At 38.0% G+C, this 18,355-nt stretch overlaps 1 protein-coding gene across 2 annotated transcripts in view; it reads right to left on the minus strand.

Moving 5' to 3' along the window:
* Positions 1 to 406: 406 nt before the first annotated feature.
* The window catches only part of SLC39A9 (solute carrier family 39 member 9), a 105,310-nt gene continuing 87,361 nt past the window's right edge, over positions 407 to 18,355 (minus strand). For both annotated transcript variants that reach the window (XM_004477324.5, XM_058293212.2), the window contains 4 exons: positions 9,770 to 9,838; positions 8,109 to 8,194; positions 6,228 to 6,362; positions 407 to 4,410 (listed from right to left, as the gene is read on the minus strand). In XM_004477324.5, the coding sequence (XP_004477381.1) occupies positions 4,180 to 4,410; positions 6,228 to 6,362; positions 8,109 to 8,194; positions 9,770 to 9,838 (521 nt within the window). In that variant the 3' untranslated portion in view covers positions 407 to 4,179. The remainder of the gene's footprint in view (positions 4,411 to 6,227; positions 6,363 to 8,108; positions 8,195 to 9,769; positions 9,839 to 18,355) is intronic.

An 18,355-nucleotide genomic window follows, 5' to 3' on the forward strand; every position in this document is an offset into this window, starting at 1 on the left:
TATTTATCTCTCTCTTTGCAGGGTCAGTTGTTCACAGGATCCATATCATCAAATAACTACATTCCCCTTTGAAATGAATCCACTGTTATTGGGGTCTGTTGCCTGCTTTTCTTTTCTGGGAGTAGATAGGTTCCTTTATAAATACCATTTGCTAACAAAAATGGCAAAGCAAAATAACTGTCAATAAATTTGTATCTTAAGGGGCAGATGACGTATTGAGTCCTTACTTTCCCCTACCTCCTTTCACCTCTCCTCCCCTAAAGGATATGCGTACAGTAGGCACATCTTCCTATTGCCCTTCACAGCTTTCATTACCTTCCCGGATGTATAAATGTGAGTCAAGTCTGGTCGTCACAAAGAGAAGCAAATTACCGAGGGGTTGAAGTAATGAGTCACTCACAAGGTATGCACTAATAAAAATTTAATATCATAAAACAAATCAAAAAACATTTTTTTTTACCATTCATAATTAAAGTGGAGACAAAATTATAAGGCAGCCATCCATGGAATGATTTCATGTTCACAAAGGATCCAGAAAAGGAGACATTTAAAATCACTGTTCAGACTGCTGAACCAGGGGAACAGTGGTATTATGCCATGAAACTTCCAACTTGCTGGAAGATGCCACCAGACAAAGAATAAAGGCCCATTTCCTCATGTTAAGCACTGGCATTAGTCTGAGCATTTGTTGAGAATTCCTAAATGGGGTCCAGTCCTTTCCCACAAGTCATAAATTTCTTTCAGGTCTCCTGAGATTAATCTAGATGTCTCAGGAAAAAAAGGGTTACATCATTGGTTTTAATTTCATAGCATCTCTGACAGTTGCTCTTTGGGTAATGTGGACCATTCTACATTGGGCAGACACTTTTAATGCAAGGAAGTTTCCTCTGTAAAACAACTACAGAGGGTTCTCACCTTGCACTGCAGCAGATCTGGATGAATCTGATAATGATTCTCAGTCTCCCAAGGGGCTCAGGGGCCCCACAGGAATGTTTTCTGGGGGGCTTGTGATGTTGACATTCAGTTCCTGTGTTCAGTACCGAGCTACCATGTGTTTTCAGGGCTCAATACATTCTGATGCTGTTGTGTCTTCCTAGTTCTATACTGTGAAAAAGAGAAAAACCAGGCAGTGACACTTACAAGTAGGCTGGTAAAGAAACAATTACATTTTCCTCCTTTCTCTAAAGAACTGATAGCTCAAAACAGCCATCCCTGTTTTTTCTAATGATGCAAAACACAGGAAGAGGGCCAACTTGGCTGTTTTGAACTAGGAAATAAAAAGGAGAGAGGGGTAAAAAGAAAACACATAGCCTCTATAAGTAGTACCATTCCCAACTCTCAACCTTCCAGTGCAGAACCTTTGCCTAAAAAAGGAAACTGGACAACAGGGTGCAGGGGAAAACCAAATCAAACCTAAAGCGTCACTACTGTGGTGAAATGGGAACTGAGTAAGCAATTAACTGGAGAATGTGTGAAGGTAAATGGATCAATAGTATGTTTCAACTTAATCTGCCATTGAAGAGAGCGCTCAAGAATCTGAAGGAAGTCTATCCATAGCAAGTAAAGAGAGTCAAATTGCAATTAAGATTAACTTTGGTTATGAGTAAGGAAGGACCATCCTTTTCATCATCAACTGCACTCTTTGGTAGCCATTGATTTCATTTGTAATCATGGCAGCAACTTAAGTATTGCCAATGTTTTCCAATGTGTTAGAACATTAAGGCATCCACATCTAAGGAGGCAGTTTTAAACTAGAGGAAAATGGAACTGAAATGTGCCAGTAAGTGCACATCTATGGTCTCTCCTGCAACATGGCCCACCATGTGAGCAAGGCTCTTCCTCAGTGAAGAAGGCCTCTGTCCTGCGGCTTGGTTCCCTGCTGCCTGAAGATGCATTTGAGCCCTATGAGATTAGTATGGCTATTTTTACCTGCTGACCAGGAGAGAAATGAGTAGTTCCTCAGGCAGCAGCTTTAGAATCTGGGAAAAACCCTAACTCCTGAGAGCTGATAGGTCTTCAAAGGTTTGCTTGTTAATGGAGAGGTCCAGAGGGGAAGGTAAATTTGCAAGTTAGATGGATCAGTCCTTGCCATAGTTCAAGGCCCTACCCAGCAGGATATTCTAGCCAAATGTGAAGCATGATGGCAAGGCACTGCTGAAAGAGGCTTTGGCCAGCAGAACTAATTTGTGATCACTGCACATATAACATAGTAGTTTCCAAACCAAACCAGACACTAAAATGTGTGATTTATTTGACAAATTACATTTCCAGGGAGAATCAAGGCAACCATGTAATTTTAAAGGGCCAAATGAAGCTCTCGTAAGTCAGCTGTTATCATCTTAATTCTGTTGATTTTAAAATCATATGCAGCAGATGCCAGCCAACATACAACGCTGTATCCTACTTATGCTACTTTGGTCTGCAGCCAGCAGAGGGCTCTATTACCACATTGCTGGCCCAGTGACAAATCTAGAAAGTAAAAAAGAAATCATAGGCAGGCTGGCTTATGCATCATATAAAACATTTTACAAGCTCCTAAATCCACTACCCTGAAGAAAATACCCTTGGTTCCCTCTTTATGTAATGTTGTAGTTTGAAATGGTACAGAAAATCAGAATAAATTACTAATATAATATTTTACCTTTTTTTTTTCATGACAGAACAGTTTACAGGAATTTTGGCAAATACAGAATTACCCTAGTTTTTTAAATACTCTTGCTATCTCAATTGTTTAAATTACCAGAATATTAATGATTGTGTCAACTCACACACAAGAAGTGATATTTTACAAGAAGTGATATTTTAGGGGCTTAACAAAGATGCATTTGACACAAAGGTAATTTCTTTGAAAGGAATAAAGAATAGAAACAATATTATCTTCATCATCACAGTTCATGAAGTGGTTATTCTGATGAGAACCCAACTCACAGAAATATTAACATTGCCACTAGCAGTAAGCAGCAAATTTGGGGTGCAGTAAGCAGCAAATTTGGGGGATTAGAGGCTAGAGGAAAGAGAGGAGAAAAGCATGGAAAAGACGAAGAGACAAGAGACGTGATTTCAATAAGCTTTAAATCAACAAACACTTCCCATTTATGATACATCCTGACTTTCTTCACTGCTAAAGGTGCTTATGTGAAGCAGATTAGCACTCCCCAATTTGCACCAAATATTTTGCCAGAGGGGCTGCTGATCTGCGGAGAGGAATACTTCAAAAAAAATACACACACAGCACAACATAGGTTTTGGTAGTCTTATGTTTAAAAGTTACTACAAAGATGTAACTATCCAAATTCACTCAAAATTTAATACCCCTTAATTTCCAAAGATATTTTGTGAATCTCTATTTTTTAAGGAAAGCCTAGGCCTGAACATACTAGAACTTGACTCCTCTATAAGAATGTGCTGGAGACAGGTATTCCGCAAAGAAGACCTGGAAAAGAAATGCTACAGAAGACCAGTCACCTGTTTAGAAGTCAGGTCCATCTCTCTTGCTTCATTTGATGGAATGGAAGGCTGTTTGAGAGAGGCATGTGCAAAAGCAGGTGATTAAGCCTCTCTCCAGACCTCCCCTTGCAGTAGGGATCTTTCTTGAGCATAAAATCAGCTCTCCCAATGTGTCTCACCATCATTTTCCTGACGCTAGCTCCAAATTAAATGCAGTAACATTTAGCATCTAAGACAGTGAGCACTACGACCTTCTATCAAGGCATGTGGCATAGATGCTAAAAGCACCAGTCTGACACGGTGAGAACCATGTTAAAATCAGTGGATAAAATGGTACAGCCTCTAAACTAAGAAGAATGAGATTTAGCTTAATTATAGAACACTGTACTTTCATAATTACTATTTCATTGTGAGTATGAAGTTCTCCACTTTTCCTTAAAACTAAAATCCATCTTCCCTGAGAATAGGGTTAAGAGAAACATCAAAACTCAAAATGCCAAGGGCCCTTTAAAAGACAACACAATGGAATGTCTACACAATCACAATGTGTTGTTTCTACACTAAAAGCTTTTCCATTACTCCAGACTTTAATCTCACCTCCCTCTGGACTCTAGGAATACAGGTGAAGATGGGCAAGGCGAGACAAGAGACTGGGGAAGTGAGTAGCTGTCATGTGCCGGCTGTTCTCATTGGACGGCAAACTGCCATGGGCAGAGGCTGGAACCTGAACGTTTAATGCTGGTGTCCTATTGACAGGATGAGTGGGATGAGGCAACCCAGAACCAGGGCTGCCACCTCCAGGCGGCTGAAGCCTTTCCCTCCAGTGGAGTCAGGTTTGTGGCTGTGCCCCATTCCGCCCACTTCAGGGAGTACATGTACTGTGGCAACATAAAGAAATGTCCCAGCAGAGAAAAGCATGGCCACTCCAGTGGCATTGACCTCTGAAAGGGCTTCTTTACTGTTCTGTGAATTAAAAGAGGGAGAGAAAGAAGAAAAATTAAGTCAAGTAAAATTCAGTATCAGGAAGTAGTCTCAGTAAGGGAGAGATGCAGGACATTATATAGCCTGCCATAACCCACTAATGGACTGGGGGGGAGTGTAAACTACAATGTAAACTATAATTCATGCGGTGCAGCAGTGCTCCAAAATATATCCACCAAATGAAATGAATGTGCCACAATGACGAAAGAGGTTGTTGATGTGGGAGGAGTGATGGGGGTGGGGGTGGAATATATGGGAACCTCTTATATTTTTTAATATAACACTTTTTGTGATTTATGTATCTTAAAAAAAAAAAAAACACTTTATAACTGGTGTTTTCTGGGACACTGGAGACATCTTGAGACCAGAACAATTTTGTGTTCTTTTTAGGAAGTCTCCAAAGAAAGGTTTACGAATATTGGTGACTTACACAATTGCTTTTTCAAACAAACTTCAAGTCCCGGTTGAGCAGGTTTGACTTGTGTTATTCTTAAGACATAATCAATAACATATTAATTAATGCAATATTAAATTTCAGAATTTCACATTCATTCATTTCATTAATATTTAACAAGCATCCCCTATGCACCAGGCACTAGGTTAGGTGCTTGAGATACATTGGTACTCAAGATGCAGTTCCAGTCCTGACAGGGCTCAGAACTAAGTCCTAATCTAATTAAAAAACTGGACCTATGGACTAAGAGATTATTTGTTAAAACTTTCAGAAAAGAACATGCCATAGAGGCAACATATAACTCCATGTTTCCATTAGTACCTTCCTATCAAAAGTTCTAAAAACTTATACTGATCAATGAAGTGATAAACTGGGTAATATTTTCAAAGGAATATATATTACTCATTAATTGAAAAAAGATAAAGTTCTTAAAATGAACAGAGAAGGGTTTTATAACAACTTATTTGTTAGCAATTGAGATTCACAAACCCTTGATTAACAGGAACTTAACCATTCACTAACAACCTCATTTCTCACATATTCCTTTTAATACAAGATTTACCAAATCAACCAACACTCAGAAGAATCAAAGACCTTCGGAGCATGAGGTAAAGTAGTTCCCATGAACTAGCCCTGAGTCAGACACTTGGGTTCTTAGATTTCTTCCTGTTGCCTGCCAATTGACAATTAAGTAAAATGGGGAGGGTTATTGCTAAGAACCGCAGCCCTGATGGACAGAATGGTAAGATATGGAAAGGTCCAGCACTGAGTGTGCCCAGGCTCTGAGTTGACAAATGATGCAGGTCGCTTCAGGTCTGAAGCTATGTTCACAACAATTAAAAAGGACTGAATATTTAATATCCGTGATATGAAAGCTGAGAATAAAATAATTTGAGCCTTAACTGAATACAACAGACATGCAGCATTCTCTGCTCAAGCCTTACTCTTCTCAAAGCTGACTCCTGGCCTGTCACTCATGTTTCTTGTGCCTACCTCAATATTAAATGTGACTGATTGTCACTTATATTCCTGTTAAATAAAACTGCAAGTTGATTAGGTTTAGGTTACATTATTTTCAAGATTGAATTATCATATTTGTGCAAATATTTTTGGAACTGATGGGGAAGAGGTTTTCATATTAAATGGATAAGGAAATGCTAAATTTACGAAGGGGACTCACTTGGAATCAAGACGTTTATCCTGTAGAGGTTTGGCTCCTAAACTTACCTTTAGTTTGAAAGGGTAATTTAGTTGAAAAATTCAACATGAGACCAGAAGTTCTAGTGGGTCACAAAACAATTAGACACTTGTCTAGATAAGTTAGAAATGAGGCCACTAGATTTACCTTACTTAGTCCTAAGTATGTTACCATCGACATAACTGGTGCTGCCAGTGCAAAGACTAGCAAATGTTTTCTGATTCGATTCCGCTCTAGGCCGGCATGCATTAAGAAGGAAACCAGCCCAAAAGCAGCTGGTGCCTGGAAAAGAAAAAAAAATATTTTTTATTATCACTAGAGAAATATGGATTGCTTTTACATCAAAAGTACATATTCAGCTGAATTCTCATGTTTAAGAACCAAAATGCATAGTACACAGACTGAGCTTTGCCTTTTAGGAATTAATGTTCTAAGTTAAGAAAATATTCTATTTGTGTCTGTGTGTTTTTCTTGGGTGACAAGAAAGGGGAACAGTCAAGAAAAGAGTTATGAGAAAAGAAAAATATATATGAAAAAAATTACTATTAAATAAAGCTACATACCATATGATTCCAACTATATGATATTCTGGGAAAGGCAAAACTATAGAGAATAAAAATGTCCATGGTAGTCAGGGGCTCAGGGAGAGGGGGAATGGATAAACAGATGGAGTACAGGGCATTTTAGGGCAGTGAAACCATTCTGCATGACACTGTAATGGTAGATACAGAACATTACACATTTGTGAAAACCCAAGGAACTGCATTCAACACAAAGTGTGAACCCTAATGTAAACTATGGACTTTAATTAATGATGTAGCAATACTGGTTCATTAATTGTAACAAATATTCCACACGACTACAAGATGTTAATAATAGAGAAACTGAGTGTGGTGGGGGAGAGTGGGCATACGGGAACTTTGTACTTTCTGTACAATTTTTCTGTAAACCTAAAACAATTCTAAAAACGTTTATAAAAAAATTAAAAAATAAATTACTATGAAATGTAGAAATCTATATAGAGAAAAAATTAAGAAAAAGGGAAAAAAGAAAGACATCTATAGAGAATTTAAGTCTGTATATATAGTGAACCCAGAGGCGGTTGAGAATTGTAGTTAAGGGTACAAATGCAAGAGAGTCCTTCTGTGAGCTAGAGCAGATGTACATCACTATTGCACGGTGACAGGAATATGGAGAAACAGGGGAAAACTATAACTGGTGTGACCTATAGACTGTGGTTAACAGCAATACTATAATATTCTTGCATCAATGCCATGCTGTACTGTGTTGATAATGGAAGTGTATGGAAAAAGTGTGCCAAATGTATGCTATAGTCCTTGATGAGTGATAATAGTCTGATGATATTATCTCATAATCTGTAACAAATGTTCCACCAGGGTGTGGAGTTGTATGGGAAATCTACACATCTGTATGACTGTTTTGCAAATTCACAATACCTGTAACAAAAATATATATAAAAAAAAAATAGTATGGGTTGGGGGAAAAATACACCAAATGTAAGATAAGGAATATAGTTGGTAGTAATATTTTGATGATGCTCTTGCATAGTTTGTAACAAATGTTTCACACCAATGCAAAGAGTTCATGGAGGGGTGATGTATGAGGCCCCTGTGTGATGTTATGTATGTTTATTTTTTAAGTTTGCAATCTTTATTATATACTTATTGTTTATGTATGTTCATGTAAGTTTGCAATCTTTATTATATACTTATTGTTTATGTATGTTCATGTATATATTTCAATAAAAATAAAAATTAAAAATTAAAAAAAAGAAGAAAAAAGTCTGTATATATGATCATAAAGCAATAAAACCCCTTCAAGTAAGTTTTTAAAAATGGTAACAAAAAAATAACTATGAAGAGATATATTCAATTCTCCAAAATGAGCAGCAATTATTAACTAAAAATATTTTCCCTTGAAATATAATACCATATTCCAGACAAATATTAATGACCAAGAAGAGATTTAATGAATATATGCAGTAGCTTACACCAAAATTTTGCATACCTTATGTAGCATTATTGCCACAAACACAATTAACTGGACACTAGTCTGTGAAGTAGAAGCTGCTGCTCCCAAAGCAACACCGTCAGCTAAATTTGGAAAGTGACACAAAAATTACTATAAATAACAACAGCAGTTTAGTTGTTGAATGTGTAGATTTAGAATCAGACAGCTAGATTTGACTTTACAAAGGTTATTTAACCTTCTCAGCTTTCTACTCTCTAAAATGGATTCAATAAAGTATATATTTCTTAAGGTTTTCATGAGGACTAAAAGAGATAAATATATAAAGAGCTTAGCACCTAGTCCAGATATCCAGTATATAGTAGCTATTGTTGGCATTTGAAAAAGTAAAATGCTGAAAAATCCACTGATTAATTAAATTGTAACAATAGAAATACCAAAGAATTCCAAAGAAAGCATCTTTACATGTTGCAGATGAAGAAAAGAATAAAGAAACCAGGACTCCACATAGATGATTTATAAATAATGAGGAAATATTGGTTGAATGGATGGATTTTGGTAGAAAAGCATTTTTTTACATGGAAAAGTCCAAAGCAATAGGATGACACCTTTTACATACCAGAGGGGCTTCACTGGGACACTGTCACTGACAGAAACGTTCTAGTGGGACTAAATAAGGGTTATGATTCTAAGGCTTGCCCAATCAGCAATTCTGACTTCTGCATTCTACAACCCACCTCTGCTTAAACTGGAACTTTGGGTATATATTAGATGGCAGGGCTGTTTAGTACAAAAGTGTCCAGGCTCTTTTCCAGGTGACATTCTAGGGCAAGGGTCATCAAAAGTTTTCTTAAAGGGCCAGATAGGAATTATAAGGTCTCTTGGAACTACTCAACTCTGCTGCTGTAGCACAAAAAGAGCCATAGACAATATGTAAACAAAAGGGTATGACTGTGTTCCAATAAAACTTTATTCATAGATACTGAAATCTGAATTTCATATAATTTTCATGTGTCACTGTAGCTGAGCGTGGGGGTTTCGTCCTTGCTCAGGCCCAAGAGTTGGGGGGGCTTGCTCCTGCCGATCAGCCGGCGGGGGGTGCCCCAAGAGGGAGCACCGGTTCTCCAGGCGTGGGGGACGCGCGGTTGGGGAAAAACCACGGAGACCGCTTGAGCGCAAGAACAGGTCTGCTTTATTGCGGAAGTACACTTGGTTATATAGGCAGGGAAGGGGGTGGAGTATGAAGGGGAGAGCAGGGCGGAGGGGTGGCTGCAGATTGGCTAAAACTGGGGGGGCAGACCTCTGGTAATACGCCGTAAGCAGTTACTGGGGAAGAGGGCAGATTGTAGGTTGGTAATATGGGCGGGACTGGCGGGAAGGGTGGTGGGGGCTGGAAGGGGAGGAGGGGTGGAGAAAGGCGGCAACATGTCACAAAATATTTTCTTTTTCAAAGAAAATTATTTTTCCAAAAATTTTTATATTTGAAAAATATGAAAACCATCTTAGCTTGTAAGACCATTTTAGGATTTGACATTGAATGACCAAGGGTTTGTGCTAGAGGACTCCATCTTGGTCAACCAACCCTTCCCTGGAAGGTCACCCCAAAAGAGTATTTTATGTCCATGGCTCCGGTAATGTAAATGCTAAGCCTCCCACTGTGAAAGGGAAAAGAAAGAAGTTCTGCTGCAATCCAATCCTACCTGCAGCATGGACAACTAGTCCCAGCGTGGTGGTGATTTTGGAATTGCTAGTCCTTGCTGCTTCTGGATCTGAAGTAAAAATAAGAGACACCTCTTAAGTAATGTGAGATAGAAATGATTATAACACTGACTTGTACAAAGAAGAATTATTTGAAAACTCCTTAAGCAGCTGTTTTCCCCATTCCTGTCTCTTGTTTTTCTGCTTCAAATACTTAGAAGTTTCCTCTGTCCTGAATAGATGGGTAAGAGGGAACTCTTCATTAGACCCGGCTTTCCCTTAACAGACAAATTCCTGGAATGTATAACCTCCCTGACTACTTCAACTCAGTGTTTTCTACTGCTTAACCCTCCACTCCATTAGAGTGCTCTATGGCCTCCAAGTACTTTTTTCTAGACCAGTCTGTCACTGTCCCCCATGCCCTCTTTCCAGCTGGTCTGCTGCTACTCCACCTTTATTCTAACATCAAAATGTCTGTCACATTTGATTTCCTCCATTTTATTACCCCACCATCTGAACCTAAATTTTTATCAACCAAAACTGAAATCAGCAATAATTTCCCAGTTGGTTTCCCTTACTGTCATCCCTCCCTAATTTAATTTATCTTACACATTCTTGTCAGACTCATCTTTCTGAAATAATCCCCTTTATGTGTCAGTTAACTAGTTAAGCAATCTGCTGCTTTTCAGATTCAATCCAAACTGCTCTACTAAGTTCCTAAACCCTTTATCAAATATTTCCACCTAATTTCTCACCATCCTATCCAGTTAAACCAGTTTTCTTTAACACTCTCTACTAAAATATTCTCATCTCATTTCCACAAATCTCCTCACCCCTAACTCTTGGCAGGTACTAAACTTTTCAGTTCATCAATCCAAAACCTAGATATTGTTCAAAGTCTAATTCTAGGACCACCGCCCTCAAGAATCAGAGATTAAATGCAGCTCAAAACAACTTCCCCATTGTCTAGAAATCTTTAGCTCCATATGCGCAGACCCTATATGCTGTGTCCAAGTTTCTTAAATATGCTTTATATGCCCAGATTAACTCTAAACTATAAAGGACTCAATTTTCTTTTTCTTTACATGACTTAAACACAGCACAGCACTGGGCACCAAAGAGTGCTTAATAAATCCTACTTGGAGGGTGAAAAAATTTTAGAGTTTATCTGTATGACATGAAGATGTTACTGCTATTATAAGAAACATACAAACATTGTCCAAATGATATAAAGGTTACAGATGTGAACATCAAAATGCCAGGTGAAAAGATAGATATTAGTCAAATAAACTCAGGGAATTTAATCTTAAGAGGCCTAGAACACAGAAGGAAGAATTTACAGTAGAAAAAGTATATGAGTGAGGTAACATATCCTTTTACTAATAAATTTTATCTTCCTATTAAAACACTGCAAGGAAGAGAAGCTAAGATCCTAATCACTCTGAGACAAATATTTCAATATCAAACCATACTGGGAAGAACAACCACATTACACTGTGACAGGCTTGTTTTGGCTTCTCTTTATACATGGTGTCATGGTCTAGTTATAAATAACATCCTAAAATAAAATTTAGAGGCTTCAAAATTAAAACACAGCCTTTACAAATCTATAGGAAAGGAATGAACTTGAACATAAATTCAATAAATGAACTTTTACTGATTTTTTTTTTAAGATTTATTTTTTATTCATTTATTACTCCCTACCCCTTATTGTTTTTCACTTGCTCTGTTTGTCTTCCTTATTTCTTTTGGAGGCACTGGAGCCGAACCAGTGACCTCCCATGTGGTAGGCAGGAGCCCAGTCACCTGGACCAAACCTGCTTCCCTTTACTGATTTTTAATAATACATAAACCCTACAGAGAACAGGTAAAACCAGGTCATCAGATGCATTCATGCCAGCAAAAACAGTGACATGAGAGATAAAACAGGAGAAAGAATAAAGGAACACACGCAGCATTTAATTCTTTGGAAAAGATTCTTGGGCACTAATGGGTCTGTAAATGCATTTTAAATTGAAAGTGACAAGAATCACAAGAAAAATGTCGAAGAGGCCACTGCAGGCAACTATGTAATACAGCAGGAGTCAAATACCATCCAACAGGGGGTGCTTCCCATTTGCTATTTGGAATCAAGCACATGAATAAAACCACTTACTCCTAAATCAATTTTCTAAAGTTAAGACATTGCTATATATATATTTTTAAAAGTCTATGGAAAAAAATAAAGGAATAGCAAACAGTAAATTCAAGGAGATTTAAAACCTCTTCAAAACAAGGATTTTAAAATTTAACCCCATGATTTTTAAAAACCTTTTGTTCAAAAATAACTTCAAACCTTCAAAAGAGTTCTTAGATTAACCTATCATCTAACAGCTTGCTCCATTTGCTTCATCGCTGGTGCACTCTCTAGACACACACACACACAAACAACATGTTTTTTCTAACCCATTTGAGAGGAGTTGCATGCACATAATCTCTTTTAAAATTTTTTTAAATTAGAGAAGTTGTATGTTTACAGAAAACTCATGTAAAATATATTGTTCTCATATATTATCTCCCTATTGTTGACATTTTACATTAATGTGGCACCTTTGTTACAACTGATTTAAAAATATTAAAATTTTACTATTAACTATAGACCATAGTTTATATTAGTGCATTTTCCCCCACTTACCATCTTATTATTAACACCTTGTTTTAGTGTTGTATATTTGTTATAATTTATAAAGAATACTGTTATACTATTAACTATAGAGTGCAATGTCTAAAATAGGGTTCGTGGTGTTTATACAGTCCTGTTTTATCTTTTAATTTTTATTCTAGTAACATAAACTAAAATTTCCCCTTTTAACCACATTCACATATAATTCAGTTCTGCTAGCTAGATTCACAATAATATGTTACAACACTACCACCCAATTCCAAAAATTTACAATCAACTTAACTAGAAATTCTGTACAAATTAAGCATCAGGTCCCCATTCTCTATCCCCAAACAATCCCCTGGTAACCTATATTCTAGATTCTAACTCTTAAGTTTGCTTACTATAATTAGTTCATATCAGTGAGATCACATAATATTTGTCCCTTTGGATCTGGCTTATTTTACTCAGCATAATGTCCTCAATACTCATCCATGCTGACACATGCATCAGGACTTCATTCCTTTTTATGGCTGAAAAACGTTCCATGGCATGTATATACCACAGTTTGTTTATCCATCCATTCACTGGTTGATGGACATGGGTTGCTCCCATCTTTTGGCAATTTTGAATAATGCCACTATGAACATGGGTGTGCAAATATCTGTTTGAGTCCCAGCTTTCAATTCTTCTGGGTATATACCTAGTAGCAGGGTTACTGAGTCATGTTATTAATTCTATCCTTAGCTTCCTGAGGAACTGCCAAACTGTCTTCCATAGTGGCTGCACCATTTTACATTCCCTCCAGCAATCAATGAGTGTTCCTATTTTAACACATCCTCGCCAACACTTGTGGTTTTCTTTTTAATAGGAGCCATTCAACTGGGTGTGAAATGATATCTCATTATGGTTTTAATTTGCATTTCCTTAATAGCTAGTGATGTTGAGCATCTTTTCATATGCTGTTTAGCTATTAACATATCCTCTCTGGAGAAATGTCTATTCAAGTTTTTTGTCCATTTTTTAATTGGGTCATTAGTCTTTTTGTTCTTGTAAGATCTTTTTATATATTCTGGACATGAAATCTTATCAGATATATGTGGTTTCCAAATATTTTTTCTGATTGATTAGGCTGACTTTTGTGACAAAGTCCTTTGATGCACAAAAATTTTTAATTTTGAGGAGGTCCCATTTATCTATTTTTCTTTCACTGCTTGTGCTTTGGGTGTAAAGTCTAAGGAACCACTGCCTAACACAAGATCCTGAAGATGCTTCCTTATGTTTTCTTCTAGGAGTTTTAGAGGCCTGGTTCTTATATTTAGGTCTTCGATCTTTTTTGTTTTATAAGATTTATTTTTACCTCTCCCCCCCCATTGTTGTGTGTTCTCCTGTGTCCACTTGTATTCTTGGCAGCACCAGGAATCTGTGTCTTTTTTTTTTTTTTGGTTGTGTTATCTTGCTGCATCAGCTCTCTGTGTGTGCAGTGCCACTCCTGGGCTTTTCTTGTGCCATGCAGCTCAATGCAGGGCGTACTTCTTGTGTGTGGGGCTCCCCTACACGGGGGATACCCTTGCATGGCACAGCACTCCTTGTGCGTGGCAGGACCGCACGAGGGCCAGCTCACCACACGGGCCAGGAGGCCCTGGGTTTGAACCCTGGACCTGCCATATGGTAGGCAGATGCTCTATCAGTTGAGCCACATCCGCTTCCCTCTTTGGTCCACTTTGAGTCGATTTTTGTATATTCTACGAGTAGGGATCCTCTTTCATTCTTTTGCAAATGCACCATTTGTTGAAGAGACTATTCTTTCCCAATTGAGTGGACTTGGCAGCTTTGTCCACTAGATGTGAGGGTCTATTTCTGAACTCTTAATTCATTTCCATTGGTCAATATGTCTACCCTTCTGTTGGTACAATGCTGTTTTAACCACTGTAGCTTTGTAATAAGCTTTAAAGTCAGGAAGTGCAAGTTCTCCAACTGATTCTTCTTTTGCAAGATGTTTTTGGCTATTCAGGGCCCCTTACCCTTCCAAATAAATTTGAGAACTGGCTTTTCCATTTCTGCGAAGTAGGCTGTTGAATTCTGATTGGGATTGTGGTGAATCTGTAAATCATTCTGGGTAGAACTGACATCTGAATGATATTCAGTCTTCTAATCCATAGAACATGGAATGTCCTTCCATTTATTTAGGTCTACTTTGATTTTATACTTTCTTTTAGAAGTCAGATTAACATGGACTATCACACCCTCCACATTCTGATTCTGACTTGCTCATCAGATGTGTCAGATTAGCTTTGTTCAGGCATGCGTTATCTTGCTGTTGCCTATGAGTTCAATGTTAATGAATCAAAACCTTATCCAATGAGTTCCAATTACCTGTTCCCCAGTGAATTATTTATGATGAAATTTGCCTAAATTTATGTTCAAAGGCTTTGTTTAAATGTTGCTCAAAAATGTTCTGAAGGCAATGATACTGTTTCTGGATGGGGTTAAATGGGAGCAATCTCTAAAGGGCTGGTGAAACAAAGAACTTCCTAGTGCAGGGGTTCCTAACTTTTTTTTTGTTCCACGGATCCTTTTGTCAGTCAGGTGAAAACCATAGACCCCTAACTAAGTCCACACTATACTGTGTATTATTTAATAAATATATCACACCCACACTAACAAGTCCCCACAAGATTTTTTTTTTTATATTTCAATTCAAGTGCATGGATTCCTTGTTAAGAACCCTATCCTAGGGAATTGCTGTATGCAAATTTAAGGAGGAAGCAAAAGTAAAAGGTGTCTTTATTTTTCAAAATGATTTATTTATTTATTTATTTTTCTCCCCTTCCCCGCCACCCCCGGCCCCGGTTGTCTGTTCTCTATGTCTTTTTGCTGCGTCGTCTTCTTTGTCCACTTCTGTTGTCAGCGGCACAGGAATCTGTGTTTCTTTTGGTTGTATCATCGTGTTGTGTCAGCTCTCTGTGTGGGCGGCGCCATTCTTAGGCAGGCTGCACTTTCTTTCGCACTGGGTGGTTCTCCTTATAGGGTGCATTCCTTGTGCATGGGGCTCCCCAATGCAGGGGACACGCCTGCGTGGCACAGCACTCCTTGCGCGCATCAGCACTGCACATGGGCCAGCTCCACATGGGTCAAGGAGTCCTGGGGTTTAAACCGCGGACCTCCCATGTGGTAGACGGACGCCCTAACCACTGGGTCAAGTCCGCTTCCTAAAAGGTGTCTTTAAACAGAAACATACATAAAACAAGGTTATTTGTTAATTGGTTGAGGATATGTGAGGAGAAGCTTGTAGGAACCTAACCCTGTATTTCCCCTAGGAGCAGTGATTCAATATTTGCTAATTAAGTGTTCACAGAGACTTTATAGAACATAACTACCATGAAAAATGAGAACTATACTACTTTTTCTCTTGCAACTAGTAGGCAAATCGAAATTTAACCCCTAGATTTAACATTTGTTGATGATTTGTGTGCCGGAGACAACTTTCACAATGAGGGTTGCGAAATAATGATATAGCAATTTCAGCACTCTTTCACATTCACCAGTTGGCATTTGCCATTCTATATTAGGCATGTCCTCCCTTCTTTTATCTATCTTTCCATCTTTCTACCTACTATTTATCTAGCTCTATCTATCATGTGTATGGGCTCACAGATTCCCATTGTTTTCCCAATGGTTTTATGCTTCACTACTGTTCTTGATTATTTTGGTGCTAAATTGTCCCAGATTTGGCCAGTCAGAGCTCCTCCAGGCTGGTTCCTATATGTGTTATCTTCCTATCTCCCCCCTGCCAAAACTCCCACTTTTTTTTTTTTTTTAACACTAGATGTTGCAGGCTCATTTGTAACTACTCTGCCCTGTCCTAAAACTAGACATTTCTCTGAAGAGTTCTGCTTTGGTCATTGCTACTGAGGTGTCTTTACTTCTAGGCCCTTTCTGAAGAAGCTAGGACAGAAATACACACACACACACACACACACACACATACATTTTAGAAATCACAAGTCTGATATCTCCAATTCTAGTCCATCCCTATAAGGGTTCTTTCTTGCATTCTCCTATGCCATATTTGTATGACTCTTCTTCCATAGGGAGAAACCTGGCTTCCACTTTCATTAACACATTCATTCATTTGATCTCTCCTACAATATATCTAAAAGAGTTTTGGAATTGTTTTGCCCACACCTATCAAGACAAAAAGCAAAACAAACCAAAAAGAGTTCAGAACTTGGGAAACGGACTTGGCCCAGTGGTTAGGGCGTCCGTCTACCACATGGGAGGTCCGCGGTTCAAACCCTGGGCCTCCTTGACCCGTGTGGAGCTGGCCCATGCGCAGTGCTGATGCGCGCAAAGAGTGCCCTGCCACGCAGGGGTGTCCCCCACATATGGGAGCCCAATGCACAAGGAGTGCGCCCCGTAAGGAGAGCCGCCCAGCGGGAAAGAAAGTGCAGCCTGCCCAGGAATGGCGCCGCCCACACTTCCCGTGCCGCTGACGACAACAGAAGCGGACAAAGAAACAAGACGCAGCAAATAGACACAGAGAACAGACAACCGAGGGAGGAAAGGGAATTAAATAAATAAATAAATCTTTAAAAAAAAAAAAAGAGTTCAGAACTTGTTTATGGTTCTTCTCTGGCTCTATCCCAAGAATACAGGTTCATTACACAAATATTGTGCTCATAAGTTACAAGAACTTGTTTTGGTTGTTTTTACCTCCTCCAGAGTGATCGGGTTATTAATTTGAAATAACAGTTAATTTGTTTCAGTTAGCTTTCAGTTTTAACTCTCCCATCCTTGATTTCATTTTTATTTTTTGAATATGCAGAATATTAACATGCTTCCCAAAAGTTAGACCTATACCAAAAAGGCATACTCAGGTTAGTGGCATGCCTTCCCAAAACTGTTCTACCCTATCATGTCCAAGGATAAGTTAGAAACCAAATTCTTTGTTTTCTAACTTATCCTTCTTGTGTTTCCTTTATGTAAAGATAAGCAGATATATGTATGGTTTTTTAAAATTTCCTATTTCTTTTTTTATATATAACACATAGTATACATGTTCATTTGCATTTCTGCTTTTTTTCACTTAAAAACATCTCCTAGAAATCTTCTCCCATCAGTTTACAGAGATTTGATTCATCAATCTTTTTTAATAGTTGCAAAATACTCTACTATGCATATACACCATAGTTCATTCATTCAACCCATCTCCATGACTGGACATTTAGGTAGTTTCCAATATTTTACAATTACCAATCATGCTGCATTGTACAAATGTAGTTTCATATTGGGAGCCATAGTATCAAAGGAAATTTCTAGAAGCAGGATTTCTGGGTCAAAGGATAAACACAGAAGTAGTTTTGTTAGATACTGCCATATTCCTCTCCACAGGGTTGTGCTGTTTTGCATCCCATCAGCAAGCAATATATGAGAGTGTCTATGTTGTTGTAGCTTAACTAACAGTGTATTGTTAAGCTTTTGAATCTTTGCCTGATAGGTGACAAATGGTATTCCAATGTGTTTTTGATTTGCATTCCTCCTATTTTAAGTGAATTTGAACACCTTTTCATGTTTAAGAGCCATTTTATGTCTCTTTTTGTGAATTATCTGTTAATGTCTTTTGCCTATTTTTCTATAGGATTTTTATAGATCAAAGATTCTTAACATAGGATCCACAGAGAACATGGACAGAATTCAGAGGTGTCTGTGACCTTAATTTGGGAAAAAATGCATTTTTATTTATTTTCACTGACCTCTGAGTTAGCATTTTCTTTATTTATGAATGTAGACAACAAACCACAATTAGTAATAGTACCTCCTATAATTTATCACCAATAAAATCAGATAATTTCATACTATTTTAGTTATAAATATCTTGTCAATCTTTTAAATATTTATTTCTCTCCCCTTCCCCCCAGCTGTCTGTTCTCTGTCCATTTGCTGT

The sequence above is a fragment of the Dasypus novemcinctus genome, chromosome 3, assembly GCF_030445035.2.
Source record: "Dasypus novemcinctus isolate mDasNov1 chromosome 3, mDasNov1.1.hap2, whole genome shotgun sequence".
NCBI classification, from domain to species: Eukaryota; Metazoa; Chordata; class Mammalia; order Cingulata; family Dasypodidae; genus Dasypus; species Dasypus novemcinctus.